General features: G+C 40.8%; 1 protein-coding gene across 1 annotated transcript in view; it reads right to left on the bottom strand.

The window, feature by feature from the left end:
• Positions 1-1,424: 1,424 nt before the first annotated feature.
• Positions 1,425-15,754, bottom strand: part of chpf.S (chondroitin polymerizing factor S homeolog) — a 30,399-nt gene continuing 16,069 nt past the window's right edge. The window contains exons 2-4 of the mRNA XM_018238694.2: positions 13,686-14,250; positions 11,146-11,328; positions 1,425-4,774 (exon numbers count right to left, since the gene is read on the bottom strand). Of these exons, the coding sequence (XP_018094183.1) occupies positions 3,515-4,774; positions 11,146-11,328; positions 13,686-14,250 (2,008 nt within the window). The 3' untranslated portion in view covers positions 1,425-3,514. The remainder of the gene's footprint in view (positions 4,775-11,145; positions 11,329-13,685; positions 14,251-15,754) is intronic.

The following is a 15,754-nucleotide window of genomic DNA, read 5'->3' on the forward strand; positions in this document are numbered from 1 at the left end:
AAACAATGAATTCAAGCCAGAGTACTGTAGTAAGGCAGTGGGGGTCATTTATCAACACTGGGCAAATTTGCCCATTGGCAACCAATCAAATTGCTGCAGTCATAGTTTGCTTGCAGCTGGCTTCAAAAAGCTAACCACCAATTGGTTGCTATAAGTAACTGCCCATGGGCAACTTTGCCCATAAATGAGCCCCAGTGAATCATGGTGGCACAAGCATAATGACATGGGGATGTTTCTCATACTAAGGTGTTGGGCCTATTTATCACATACCAGCGATCATGGATCAGTTTCAATACATCAAATTACTTGAAGAGGTCATGTTGCATTATGCCGAAGAGGAAATGTCCTTGAAGTGATTGTTTCAACAAGACAACGACACCAAAAACACAAGTAAATGAGCAACATCTCGGTTCCAGACCAACAAGATTGATGTTATGGAGTGGCCAGTCCAATCCCCAGACCTTAATCCAATAGAAAACGTGTTGGGTGACATCAAAAATGCTGTTTCTGAGGCAAAACCAAGAAATGCAGAAGAATTGTGGAATGTAACAGGTGCCAGAAGTTGTTGGACTCCATACAACACAGAGGTGCAGCAGTTCTCAGAAACACTGATTATACAACTGAATATTAGTTCAGTGATTCAAAGAAAAGCAAAATCTTGAAACATTTTTCAATTTAGACAGTGAATGTTTGAGTTTGTAAATAAGAATGCAGACACTGCTATATTTTGGAACAGCCTCATATTCCATTTCTTCACTTTCTGTAAAGGAATAACACAAATTTGAGCAATTGTTTTGATTTAGAATAGAACGTACTATCACAATACAGGTATGGGACCTGGTATCCAGAATGCTCAGGACCTGGGGTTTTCCAGATAACGGATCTTTCCGTAATTTGGGTCTTCATGCCTTAAGTCTACTAGAAATTCATTAAAACATTAAATAAACCCAATAGGCTGGTTTTGCTTCAAATAAGGATTAATTATATCTTAGTTTGGATCAAGCACAACGTGGTGTTTTATTATTACAGAGAAAAAGGAAATCATTTTTAAAAATTTGGATTATTTGGATAAAATGGAGTCTATGGGAGACAGCCATTCCGTAATTCGGAGCTTTCTGGATATCGGGTTTCCGGATAAGGGATCCTATACCTGTACATGCGTGTATGAATGTGTGTGTGTGTGTGTATGTATTTATATATCACACACACACACAACTACTTGCTATTAGTTATCAGGAGTCACTGACCCCGGTAAACATATAACGGTTGCTGGGTTTTTAGGCAAATGAGGTCAAGTTTCTATACCCAGGGTAAAATAATTCTGGCCAGTTACGCAGCGTTGGCCAAGCTAATAGACCTGTGCTTGGGAGATGAGCCTGCTGGGAGTGATAGCAATAAGATGTACAAGATGTCCACAATGTATATAAAGTACAATCACAGTTACACCCAAGCTGTAACTTTCCTGCATTTTTATTAAAGTAGAATATTTAAATCAATGACAAAAAAAAAACATATAAAAGGAAAACATTAAATATATTTATAATATAAAAACCATTTGCTTCTGAGAGGCGCCTGTGGGGTCTCATTTACCATACAAAAAGAGTCTCTGCGGATTATTCAGTTTTCTCCCCAATCATAGAATTGTGATTCTCACATGCACCCCCCAATGCCTATTCTAAAATATTCTGATTAACCTCTTCACTGCCAAACGCTACGCAATGGAGGGAGCAACAAATAGAAAGCGTTAGTTAAAAAAAACAAAAAACCATTTTGACAAAACAATTGTTTAGCCATGACACACACACACACACACACACGCATTGTAGTGTTTTAACAGTAGGGTCTTTAGGATATCAGAATAGGAACTATACTTCATGTTAGGTTGTTGCCAGTAATCCTCAGAGGTGCTGTACCAGTTGCTAGCCCTCTGTGCAGAATCAGTCTCCTGATTTCCCAAGACCACTTCCTGGGTTTCCTTTCTTCCTTAAAGTGATACTGACACTTAAAAAAAAAATTTCAAAATATTAATCTATTTTAAAAGTTACCTATAGGTCATGTTGATCGTTTTTCGCCAATAGTTCTGCTTTTGGAAGTAATTGTTACTTGAAGTTCCTAAACCCGACTCTTTTTTAATGCTAACCGGCTACTGCTCAGTAAGAAAGGTAATGTAAAAGCATTAGGAAAATACTTTTATGGCAAAATTATAAATATCATTCAAAAACAATGTTTTGATAGACATAAAAAAAGGCTATTTTCTGGTGTCAGCATCTCTTTAAATCTCAGGTAAAGTGCTCAAACAGTGCCACTATGTGCATGATTTGCATGAGTGGTGGCTCTGAGAAGGTAAGTCAATAGGAATAAGGGAGGGTGTAAATGAACCTGCATAAGGCTTGGAACTTGGGCACATATTAAACAAGTATTAATCTGGGGCTAAAGTTGACATTTAAATGGAAAAAAACAACAATCATCATCAAGTAATTGATATATTCTATGCACTTAAAGGCATTGGCTATATTAAGTACAGAATCATTCTCTAAATCTGCATGTAGGAGCTGTCATTTTAGTCAAGAGAGTCATTTTATGAGGAGCAGTGAGCACTATTCGGCAGCTCCCCACACACATACCATATACGTACAAAATGAATATCCCATGGCTGAAATATGACCCCAAGTTTTGATATAGGGTTGGAGCATATCCCTAAAGTGGCTCTCTCATTTTGTCATGGAGTCATTAAATTAATAGTGTCAACTGGCTGGCACAAAATATAACCTACGATGGTTATTCCCAGCAATGATCTTGAATGTGCAACCAAGATAAAGCATGAGGAATTAAATGAGTATATGCTTTCACATCATTTATCAGGTGTCACACCCCCAGAAACTGTTATTGCCTTTACTCATGTCACAATTCCACAGCGGCTGCAAAGGGAAGAGATGCCATAGAGTTGGGAGAGTACCACTTGTGATATACCACAGACTGAGATGGTCAGCCCTGCACTACAGAGATATATATGTTGGAAATGAAAACAGACAATGCTACAGAAGAGACTAAATTGAATCTACTGAACATTGTGGCTGTTCCAGGTTAAGCGCCAAGCCTGCGGCTTTCCCAGGATCACAGATCCGTGAATCGTGAAGAAGAGGGCACGCAAAACCAGTATCTCCTTGATTAATTGCCCCCTCAAGTAAGTATCAGAGTGGATTCTGTTCTTTTAGGTCCTGTTGCAATGGGGTATCACTCCTAACAAGCACACACACAGCCAATGGAATGTGGAGCTGCTGGCAGTCATTGCTGAAGGGAATGGCCCTGTGCGTCTGACTCAATGTCTTGGTTTTCAAAGTGTCATGGATAGCAAGACCACACAAAGATTGTGCTAAAAGAAGGGAATGTTGGGGTCTGCCCCTAATGTCAACATCAGCGTCCTGCATGGCTGAAGGGAGATAACACACAGGCAGCCTAAAATCGCTTCATGACCATGATGCAATATCTGAGGCAGTCATACCTAAAGCTTAGGTCAAGTGCTGTTACCTTGCTCTTGCTCAAACAGCAGCATGGCAAGCTGAGATCGAGATCCCAGACCCTCCACATTGCTTTGCACGCATCGGTGATAAATCTCCTCGCTAAGCCGCGGGTTACAGGACCTTGATCTGTAATTCTGAAGCAGCGCTGGTTCCACAGCCCGAAAGACATGGAGCACAGAGTACCGAATAAACATCTCATAAATGTCCAGCATCTCCAAGATCTCTTCATTTTCTTGTGCGTCGGCACTCATTTTGGAACGGGCAGACATGTAGTCGGCATTGTAGAAGCAAGCCTCCTCAAACACATCTCTGTCAAACCGCCCAGCGTCTCTCAAAAGCTCCAGTGTTGCAGAATGAGACTGCTGACCATGCTCTGATACTTCAGGGTTGTAGCCTTGGAAGTGGATGGGGAAGAAGACCTGCCAGTTGTTGATGGTGTTCATGCGGCAGCGGTTGAGAAACTCTGTGTTCAAATGGCTGCCAACACCAGCGAGGAAGAATAGCGTGTCTACCGGGTGCTTTTTGGAGATGATGTCCATTAATTGCATTTGGGAGGGTGCATCTGTCTTTACACTGATCCATGGGATTTTGAGGTCATGGTATTTTCTCTCGTATTCAGCAATGAGACTTTTGACTTGGCCAAATATGTCATTCTGGCTGACCTGCTGGGCTTGGAACGGGTCATAAATAAAAAGCAACGTCAGAAGGGAGTTTTCGTTGCCTTGGATGTCTGTGAAGGCCTGGAGGAAACGAGCAGCATGTTCTCGATCTTGTGCGGTCAAAGGAAGGATGATGTTGATGCGGCTGGCTTCGGTCACATATGGCATTGGGATAATCTCCATCTCGCTGAGCGGACGTACAAGGTGTACACGCTTTGTGATAGATCGACTATGTCCCTTCTGAGTCACCAACTCCAGCTGAAGATCCAACGTGTACTCCATGCCCCGTGTAGGGTCAAATCGCCGGTAACCATTCAGCAGCTGCTGCTTGCGTACATGTAACACTGGCTGGTACTTGCGGTTCAGTTCATCCACTGCTGTGCTTATAACATCAGTGACATCTGCAAGGTCAGCTCCAATCAGCTCGCACTTTGGAGAACCGTCGGCGCATGAGTAGGTTTGATCCTCCGTGAAGTAATCCCAGCGAAGGACTTCAAACCGTGTCCGTGGCTGGAAGGGAGAATTGATTCCTAGAGGCCAGGTGGCAGAATGCTCCCCTTCCACAGACAGGCTACTGGTATTCTTTATCTCCCTCTGGAAAACAAATATGAATAAAGGATGTTAGAAAAGCTGGTCAAGTATTTTGTGAATCAGATTGTAAAAAAACACAAGAAATCTAGAAATTATTTTTTGCCCTTTACTTTAACGGGAAACTAAATAGCAAGATAAGCTTTAAAGGGGTTGTTCACCTTCCAAACACTTTTTTCAATTCAGTTGTTTTTAGATTGTTCCCCAGAAATAAGGACTTTTTTCAAATACTTTGCATTATTTATTTTTTACGTTTTTTCCAAAATCTAAGTTTAAAAGTGAATGTTCGTGTCTCTGGTGTTTGAGTCTGGCAGCTCAGTAATTAAGGTGCAGTCTCTAAACTGTTACAATTTTGCAACATTTAGTTGATACATTTCTCAGCAGCATCTCTAGAGTATTAGCAACTATTGTATCAATTGTAACAGCTGCCTGTAATGAAACCCAGAGATTCTGCTCAGCAGAGACAAAGATAAGAAATGTATCAACTCCCAGAGCTGCTTCAGAAGGAGAGAAATGACAATTTACACTTCAACATTAGAAAACCGTCACACATAGAAAATAGAAAGTCATTGGAAAAAGTTATTTCTGGTGATCTATCTGAAACCAACTAGTTGTTTGAAGGTGAACAACTCCTTTAAAGTTTAATGCTAAAATCTGATTTTCATTGCAATCTGTCCGTGAGTAGCCTTTCGGCTATAGTAAAAATGCTTCTGCGGAACATTGCTTCAGCCTGAAGATTCCCAGCATATGTGTGGTGCGCTTAATGGGTTTAAAAATTAGTGGTGAGCACAACTTTCCCTTGTTTGTTATACAGGAGCAGTGACCAGCTCCATGTTGTATCTCCCACCCTTACCAGCGATAGTCAGGTGATCCCAGTGGTGGCCAATAAAAATAAAAAGTTTTAACCTTGAAAGCAGCAAGTAAGTTGCAGGCAAATCTTAGTCCCTTTGTAAAATGTATAATGAAGCAATAGAATTCTTAATGAATAAAATGCAATTTGAGTGTAGAACTGGCCAGATATGGGATGACTTTAACATAGTTGGCCAGCTTAAATATATTGCAATATATGGACAAACAATCCCTGTCTTGTTTAAGGGGTAAGGCATTTTTAGTAGCCTAAGGCACAAAATGTCTCAGTGCCCTAAATATATTGAAAATGGGTTGAGTGCAGAGGACCTCTTGTATTTGTCTATATGTGTGTTAAAGGACATGTAAACACCCTCCACAAAAATTTAATCAGTGAACAGCCTCTTTGAAATCTTTAGATAACTGCCACTCTGATTGTTTAGAGGTTAACAGTAAGGCTGCAGTATTCCCTTAATCACTTAGAATTCCGTCTACTGCTCTAACCCACTCTGCCCCCTCCCTCAGGAATTTACTTTGGATGTTGGCTCATGAGCATGCTCAGTTCTTCTCAGCTCAGATAACTAAACACACCCTCCAGTCTATCAGCCAATGAAGAGACAGCATTGCTTTTTCCCATGGAAACTCTAGCTGCCTGATCCTATTTGTTTTCTCCTAACCGGCTCTCCTGAGCTCAGCTTAACCATTACAGTGCTCAACCCCAGCAGATTTTTTTATCAAAGTATATTGTGCCTGTGTAAACCTGCATTCTGCATTGCATGAACTTTACAGCATATATGTCTCAATGTTACCGATGATGTGTTAAGGGAAAATGGCCTCTGGATGAAAGCTATTTGTTTTAGGAAAATGTGATCATTTATAAGGTTCAAGGAGGCCAATAAATCATGCAAAGAAGCTATAAGGCAAGTTAAAATTGATATAGAAAAGGATATTGTAGCAAGCAGTAAAAAAAAACAAAATTATTTTTTAAATATGTTAATAGTAAAAAAATGAAGCAGGAAGGGGTGGGACCCTTACTATCAGAGGGGGGTCAGCTGGTTGATGAAAACAAAATAAAAGTGCAGATTCTGAACTCTTATTTTTCATCTGTCTACACAAATGAGGAACCAGTAAGTGAAGGTTTCCTTCTTAATAGTCCCAATTCTAGTGATACAACTAATGATGCATGGTTCACACATGAGGAAATTCAAAAGAGATTAGAACATGTTAAGATTAACAAAGGTCCGGGGCCAGATGGTATTCATCCCAGGGTACTTAGCGAGCTTAGCTCTGTGATTGCCAAACCTCTTTACTTAACTACTTTTCAGGATTAATTGAGATCTGGCATAGTGCCGAAAGACTGGTGAATTGCTAATGTGGTGCCTCTATTCAAAAAAGGATCCCGTTCTCAGCCTCAAAACTATAGGCCAGTTAGTCTGACGTCAGTGGTAGGAAAGCTTTTACAAGGGTTAATAAAGGATAAGATACTGGACTTCATAGCAAATCATAATACTACGAGTTTGTGCCAGCATGGTTTTATGCGTAATAGATCTTGCCAGACTAACTTAATTTCTTTTTATGAGAATGTAAGTAGAGACCTCGATTCTGGGATGGCAGTGGATGTGATTTGCTTAGACTTTGCTAAAGCATTTGATACAGTGCCACACAAAAGGTTACTGGTTAAATTAAGGAATGTTGGCCTGGAACATAGTATTTGTACCTGGATAGAGAACTGGCTAAAAGATAGACTACAAAGAGTGGTGGTAAATGGAACATTTTCTAATTGGACCAGTGTTGTTAGTGGAGTACCGCAGGGCTCTGTACTAGGTCCCTTGCTTTTTCAACTTGTTTATTAATGACCTGGAGGTGGGCATTGAAAGTACTGTTTCTATTTTTGCAGATGATACTAAATTGTGCAGAACTATAGGTTCCATGCAGGATGCTGCCACTTTGCAGAGTGATTTGTCTAAGTTGGAAAACTGGGCAGCAAACTGGAAAATGAGGTTCAATGTTGATAAATGCAAGGTTATGCACTTTGCCAAAAATAATATAAATGCAAGTTATACACTAAATAGCAGTGTGTTGGGAGTTTTCTTAAATGAGAAGGATCTAGGGGTTTTTGTAGATAACAAGTTGTCCAATTCTGGGCAGTGTCATTCTGTGGCTACTAAAGCAAATAAAGTTCTGTCTTGCATAAAAAAGGGCATTAACTCAGGGGATGAAAACATAATTATGCCTCTTTATAGGTCCCTGGTAAGGCCTCATCTGGAGTATGCAGTGCAGTTTTGGACTCCAGTCCTTAAGAGGGATATAAATGAACTGGAGAGAGTGCAGAGACATGCAACTGAATTAGTTAGAGGGATTGAAGACTTAAATTATGAGGGTAGACTGTCAAGGTTGTGGATGTTTTCTCTGGAAAAAAGGCGCTTGCGAGGGGACATGATTACACTTTACAAGTACATTAGAGGACATTATAGACAAATGGCAGGGGACCTTTTTACCCATAAAGTGGATCACCGTACCAGAGGCCACCCCTTTTAGACTAGAAGAAAAGAACTTTCATTTAAGCAACGTAGGGGGTTCTTCACAGTCAGGACAGTGAGGTTGTGGAATGCACTGCCGGGTGATGTTGTGATGGCTGATTCAGTTAATGCCTTTAAGAATGGCTTGGTGATTTTTTGGACAGACATAATATCAAAGGCTATTGTGATACTAAGCTTTATAGTTAGTATAGGTACGGGTATATAGAATTTAATTAAAAGTAGGGAGGGGTGTGTGTATGGATGCTGGGTTTTCATTTGGAGGGGTTGAACTTGATGGACTTTGTCTTTTTTCAACCCAATTTAACTATGTAACTATGTAACTATGTGATGGCGCTGGCAAATGGAAGGGGTATATGCAGTACAAATGATGTGCTTGGGTGGGGAAGATATGACTAACTTATATACATGGTAGGAAATTGTAGGCTTTACATGTCCTTTAATACAGCCACAAAAACGATGAACACAGTTGATGGGACAAGGACATAGTAACCCAGAATGAACATGTTGGGAGGGATGTGGGAGCATAAGAGTCTGTATATAGCTGAAGTACAGCAACCTTGTTCAATATTGCTGCTTATATTTTGACAGAGTAAATGGATAATGTAGTGCAATGTTCTGTCCCTTCCTCCTCAAGTATGTGTAAATGAACGGCTTTTCTCAATAGCTGCCAAATGGAGGGGTTGGTACCCCTGGGGGCTTGAAACAGTGACTGGGTATGCTCAGCCCGAAGGTCAGTTAAGGTATGATTTGGGGTGAATGTGTATTTGCTCTTCTAAAAGTTATTGAAACTATGAGTAAATAACACAGATGTGTTCTCATTTTGTGTACTCAGGACTGTGTGCAGAAGCTCCATGCATTGCTTTTGGCACACAAAGAAATGTTTGATGAAATTTGGCTGACCTATACATTCCCTGCTGACATCCCATGGTTACAACCGGCCTTGGCAAATCTCTGGGTGTGTTCATATACTCCTTGAAAGAGAAGTATTCACATTTGATTCTCTGTAGTATATAACTATAATTGGTGCATATTTGGATTCCCTCCGGAGAATATAACCGTCTCAAGTAATGCATTTGATCTTTTTATTTCATAAAGAAAGCCAATACGGTGTGTCCTAGTTTCCAGGAATATATTGAGCACAATCCCTTCTGGTCATGATGCTGAATTCAGATCATTTAGAGTGTAGTGCCCCTGCAGTTCTGTATCCTTTAATCTATGCTCTTGCGATGTAATTACTCTTCCCTTGTTACCCACTGCTGCCTCTGCATGACACTCCTGTAAGCGGGTTTTAGATAAAAACATTCCTATTCTATTGAGCATACAGTGATAGTAGCTGCAGGTATGTCCTTTCTTGATAGAACTGGCAGCCCTTTGGGTCCTGTATGGCACATGAGTGACTTTCAAGGCTGTTTAGATCAGCTGGGCAAGTGGTCCATGGCTAACCAGACTGCACAGATCATTTAATCAGAGCGTTGGCTGAGGGCCACAAAACTGCCTTATTTGAGCAACTATCCACTTGTATGATGAATAGATTGTAAGGAGACAATAATCAGGTTTTACCAGAGAATATGCCACAAGCTGTATAACTTGAATGCAGTGTATTACTCCAAACAAAAGATGTAACTTAGTGTAACTTAGTTCATGCTCTAGAAATGTCTGATAACTGCAATGTACCTGGGAACTGATGAATATACAATAAGTGGAAAAAAGGGCACATATCTTAAAGGGAAACTGAAGTGTAAAATTGAATAATGTTAGAAATGCTGTATTTTGTATAATAAACAAACATACTTAATTTAACAAATGATTTATGTTTTAAAAGTTGGCCACAGTGGGTCATCATCTTGTAACTTTGTTATACATCTTTGCAAGACCAAGACCATGCACATGCCCAGTGTGGTCCGGACTTCAGTTGGGAGGTTAAGCTTAGGGATCGTCATAAATTCTCAAAAGAGCACAAGTCAAATAATATCTGGCAGAAGCCGATACAGCAAGACTGATTAATAATCAAAATATGCACTGGGTCCACGGATAAACAATCGCGGCTGCTTTAAAGGAACACAACAGAGCTGCTCGAGGTCATGGAAGTAAGGGGGGGTCCCCCCTGCCATTTGAAAGTATGATCATTTTCCTGCAGAACTGAAGTTTCCTATCGGCAGCAGTCAGAGCAAGTAAATGAAGGGGGAATCTCACTGCATACAGTCAGGTTTCTTATAAAAACAGCAGACATTTTTTAATTAAAGTATATTGGAGATAGTGTTCTTCTTCATTAAAGAAAGAAAATATGTGATTTTGCTTTTTTCCCTTTACATACCATTTAGCATATGACATGCGAGGCGCTTTAAATGTCAAAGTTAAACAATAAGAAACTTTCTAGGCAACAAGGCACAATTAAAAGGCAAAGAAAGCCCTCAATGCTAAGAGCACAAGGCTTCTGTGCCACCTGTTCTGGTTGTATGCCAGTTAGAGCACCTCCTCTTAGACCACAGTCTACTATTTACAAACCTGGGAATATTTGTCCTTTGGGCTGGGGTACAGGTCACCCTTAACCGTACAGTAAAAATATGCTGTACTATTGTTAGTAGGGATGCACTGAATCCAGGATTTGGTTCGGGATTCAGGCTTTTTCAGCAGGATTCAGCCGAATACTTCTGCCTGGCCGAACCGAATCTGAATTTGTGTATGAAAATTTGGGTTCGGGGAGGGAAATCGCATGACTTTTTGTCACAAAACAAGGAAGTAAAAAAGTTTCCCCTTCCCACCCCTAATTTGCATATGCAAATTAGGTTTCGGATTCAGTTCGGTTTTCGGTTGAACATTTCGCAAAGGATTCTGGGGTTAGGCCAAATCCAAAATAGTGGATTCGGTGCATCCCTAATTGTTAGCAACCTTTTTCTACCTATTTCTAGCTTTCAAATGGTGGAGTCACTCCAATGGGCATTCAGGCCCCAGATTTGTTTTTGCTGGTTGATCTGCCAACTTGATCTTTACCTGCAGCTGCTCAATCTCCTGATATGTTCTGTCCAGCTCTAGATGGGCAAAGCGTTTATGTAGGCGGTACATTTGCACAGGATCCAGCACAGGATGGGCAGTGAAAGCATTTGTAAATTGTGGGTCATTTTCTTTCTCAAGGTCAGCGTTCTTACTCAGCTCAAAGTAACGGTAGCGTATACCCTGCGCAAGAAAAGAGAATAAAGGCGCTTATAGTTATACACATACCACATATACTGCCACAAGCTGCAAGGTCCCACATCATCTCTACACACCTACAATCTCCATCTATTTATCCAGTTTTTATTTTTACACTGAACTGTTCTTTTGAGACCTTAACAATCAAATTGTAATTTCCTTTAAATACAGTTTTGGGGACAGCAATTCTATCACGTGGCTTCCATTTATATAAATTTACTGGCTTACACTGGGTCAAAGGGGCAGTATTCGCGGATATACAGCTTTGCTAAACATGGGCATAATAAGTGGTATTATATGCCATTTATTATGCCATTATAAAGAATGGAAAAATCGATGTGTTTTTCCTGCAGTCACCCCCTATAAACAGATATTTGTAGGTAGATGAGCTCTGTATAAACATACCGCAAAGCCTTTGTTAAGGTGGCCATGCACAGGTCAATGTATGGTATGCAACCAATCAGGCAGGGAGAACAGACAGATATCCTACAAAGGGCGGCCGTTCACATGCATGTCCACCCTTAACTCTTTCACTTCAGAACAGTGTTAAAGGGGTGGTTCACCTTCAAATTCAAGTTCAAGTTCATTTTTAGTATGTTATAGAATGGCCAATTCTGAGCAACTTTTTAATTAGTCATCATTATTTATTTTTTTATAGTCGTTGGAATTATTTGCGTTATTCTTCTGACTCTCTCCATCTTTAAAATGGGGGCCATTAACCCCATTTTAAAGGGGACCTGTCACCCAAAAAAATTTGATAAAATCTATTTTATCACATTAGTCAAGCAAAATGAACTTTTATAACACAATATAAACTATTTGAATCTTGTTTTCTTCAGTCTGGGAATTCATAATTATAACAAGCAGGCAGGAGCCATTTTGTGGACACTGTTATTAAAGGAACTGTTCAGTGTAAAAATAAAAACTGAGTAAATAGATAGGCTGTGCAAAATAAAACATGTTTCTAATATAGTTAGTTAGCCAAAAATGTAATGTATAAAGGCTGGAGTGATTTGATATATAACAAGTCAGTCAGGACACCACTTCCTGCTTTTCAGCTCTCTTGGTTTACACTGACTGGTTACCCTGGCTACCAGGCAGTAACCAATCAGAGACTTGAGGGGGCCACATGGGTCATATCTGTTGCTTTTGAATCTGAGCTGAATGCTGAGGATCAATTACAAACTCACTGAACAGAAATGTACCATGTGGCCCCCCTTCAAGTCGCTGACTAGCTCAGAGTTATAGAGCTGAAAAGCAGGAAGTTGGATTCTGGCTGTTTTATTAGACATCTGTTCACTCCAGCCTTTATACATTACATTTTTGGCTAACTAACTATATTAGAAACATTTTTTATTTTGCACAGCCTATCTATTTACCCAGTTTTTATTTTCACACTGAACTATTCCTTTAAGACAAGCCTTGCATCATCTCAGAATCTTGTTTGTGCACCAGAATTGGGGACCCGATGTCCATCCCCATGCCCTGGCCATACAATTAAATGGTGAAAAGAACGGGGGAATGTGGGGAGAACAGTGACATCTAGGAAATGTTGAATGGAAAGTGAAAGTAACTACCTGCCTCACCTCTATGCATAAGGCAAATGCTCTGAAAGGCTACAAATATATTCTTACTGCTACTTTTTAATACTCATCTTTCTATTCAGGCTTCTCCTATTCATATTCAAGTCTCTAACTTAAATCAATGCATGGTTGCTAGGATTTTTTGGATCCTAGCAACCAAATAGCTGAATTTGCAAACTGGAGAGCTGATAAATAAAAAGCTAAATAACACAAAAACCACAAATAATAAAAAATTAAAACCATTTGCAAATTGTCTCAGAACATGACTTTCTACATCATACCAACAATTAATTTAAAGGTGAACAACCCCTTTAACAGCAAGATGCAAAAAGCCAACCAACAAATTTTCCATCATTTTAGATAATCCTCGTTCCACCAGGATCCCATGATTACCATTCAGAAAGGCCGGGTAACTGGCCATACATGCCCAAATGGTTGGGCATTATAGTTGAAATTGGTCAAATTGCCCAGCCAGATCTGAGCATGTATGGCCAGCTTTAGCATTTGAGGTTAAAGAGAGAAGCACATTCTCCTCTGCAACCAGTGATTAAGTATAATAGTAAGTTGCAAAGGGAAACTTTCATATTATTGTTTAGTGCAAAATATAAGAATTTGTTTTTGATAAAACAAATAGGTAAACAAATGCTTAGCACAAATCCTATTCATTGTTGGAAAGGATGGGGGGGGTACAGCAGTCTCAGATGGCTGCAGTCTCAGATGGTGGGTGCAGCCTAACTAACTTAGGACAAAAACGCTTACCTCGTGCTCCTCCATACAGTTCACGTGGGTGTAATCAATGATGCATCTCCCCAGCCACTCATCAGGCCTGGCGCTCAGGATGTCATTTCGGCAGTTCTCCAGGTGGGGCTGCAGTTTTCTGAGAAGGCTACGTGACAGTAAGTAACCAAATCCTCCATAGCAATACCTCCCCTCAGTGTCACCCCCAATGAACTCCTCTGGCCGCCCCAGGTACAGGTCTGCGTCTATGCTCAGGTGAGAAGCCAGGCGAGCAATACGGTGAGCCTCTGTGTACGTGTCATCCTGCACCAGGTAAAACCAGTCGTACTCATGGATATAATTATCCAGTAGGTGTTTCATGGTCTGATACATGTTCCAAATGGGTCGATCATCTCCATGGGTAACCACTGACATCCCATGGGGCAGTTTACGCCCACGCATGCCAGTGAAGTACACCAGTTTTTCCAGTCTGTGTCCAAGTGTCCGGTTCACTGCAACTGCCAAAGTATTCAGAGTGTTTTTTGATGTCAGGACCCCCACAAACAGGCGCTCTCTGATGCCAAGTTCTGTACTTATGTACCGAGACCTGGAATGAAAAAATGGAAAGAAAAAAGTGGATTATAAACATGAAGGCTTGTCCACATATACAGTATAAGTATTATGGGATGTTAAGTTGATTTACCGTGTATACTCGGGTATAAGCCGTCCCGAGTATAAGCCGAGTTACCTAATTTTACCTCCAAAAACTGGGAAAGCTTATTGACTCGACTATAAGCCTAGGGTGAGAAATGCAGCTCAAAAAATTGAGGGTTTCTGCACCCATTGGAGATGCCGGCGACCATTCTTAGGCGCCGACGACCATTCTTAGGCGCGGGCGACCATTCTTAGGCGCGGGCGACCATTCTTAGGCGCGGGCGACCATTCTTAGGCGCGGGCGACCATTCTTAGGCGCGGGCGACTATTCTTAGGCGCGGGCGACTATTCTTAGGCAAGGGCAACTATTCTTAGGCAAGGGCAACTATTCTTAGGCAAGGGCAACTATTCTTAGGCAAGGGCAACTATTCTTAGGCGGCGGCTTTTGCGCTTGACCTGAATATAAGCTGAGGTAGAGTTTTTCAGCATATTTTGGGGGCTGAAAAACTCGGCTTATACTCAAGTATATACGGTATATGCAAATTGTACAAATGATTGGGGCAATTAAGGTGACCCTTAGCTTCCCTGTGAATGCCACAGATGGATTACCGTGCATTAAATTCCCAACCATCAGTATCATCTCGGTTTGCTTTAATTACACAAATTTAAAACAACATATCAGCCTGAAGAAACTATGGAAAAAGCCTAGCTGGGTCGAGCCCCCCTCCTGTATTTACTGGACATAGAAGTACTTTTCACATTTCCAAAGGGATAGTCAGCATTGACTAAATGAGAAGTTTGCTTTAAAAATTCCATTTTATTATACAGATCAGTTCTGTTGAACATGTAAAACACTGGCCATACACAGACAGATTTAAGCTGCCAATTTGGCCCCGTCAGATCAAACTGACTGCTTCTCTGCCCATGTATGGGCCTTTCCAGACAGACTCCCAGATAGATATCTGGAAAAAAACTATCCATGTATCTACTGAACAGGTTTGTAAATCTCAGTCAAGGGCTGAATGGGCCTGTTGATGTGGTCCTCTAACAAGTGTTCCAACATAGGGGCAAAATGATCTGATTAGCCTAATTTAACCCTGCACATAGGACATAGGTGGCCATATCCGCCATAGATTCCAGTTTGTAAAATGTATGGGCAGCTAGTGGCCATACACGGGCAGATTGAAGCTGCCATTTCATTTTCTTTAAGGATGTCATAAACGGGCCAATAAAAGTTGCCGACAGACTAGGTGGCAATAGACGTTATAATTACGATCTTTCCTGTGACCAAACAATGGTCCCGTTCGACGAGCCGACCGAGTCTTTTGTAGATATCGGTGAACTCGTCTCCTGTTATAGATCCACAACAGCAGCTTATTGCCCAGTGTATGAGGCCCTGCAACAGGCTTCCATGACAGATTTCTGGTCTGTCAATCAGGCAGGTTTGAGAATCCAGC

This window comes from Xenopus laevis, chromosome 9_10S (genome assembly GCF_017654675.1).
Source record: "Xenopus laevis strain J_2021 chromosome 9_10S, Xenopus_laevis_v10.1, whole genome shotgun sequence".
Lineage (NCBI taxonomy): Eukaryota > Metazoa > Chordata > Amphibia > Anura > Pipidae > Xenopus > Xenopus laevis.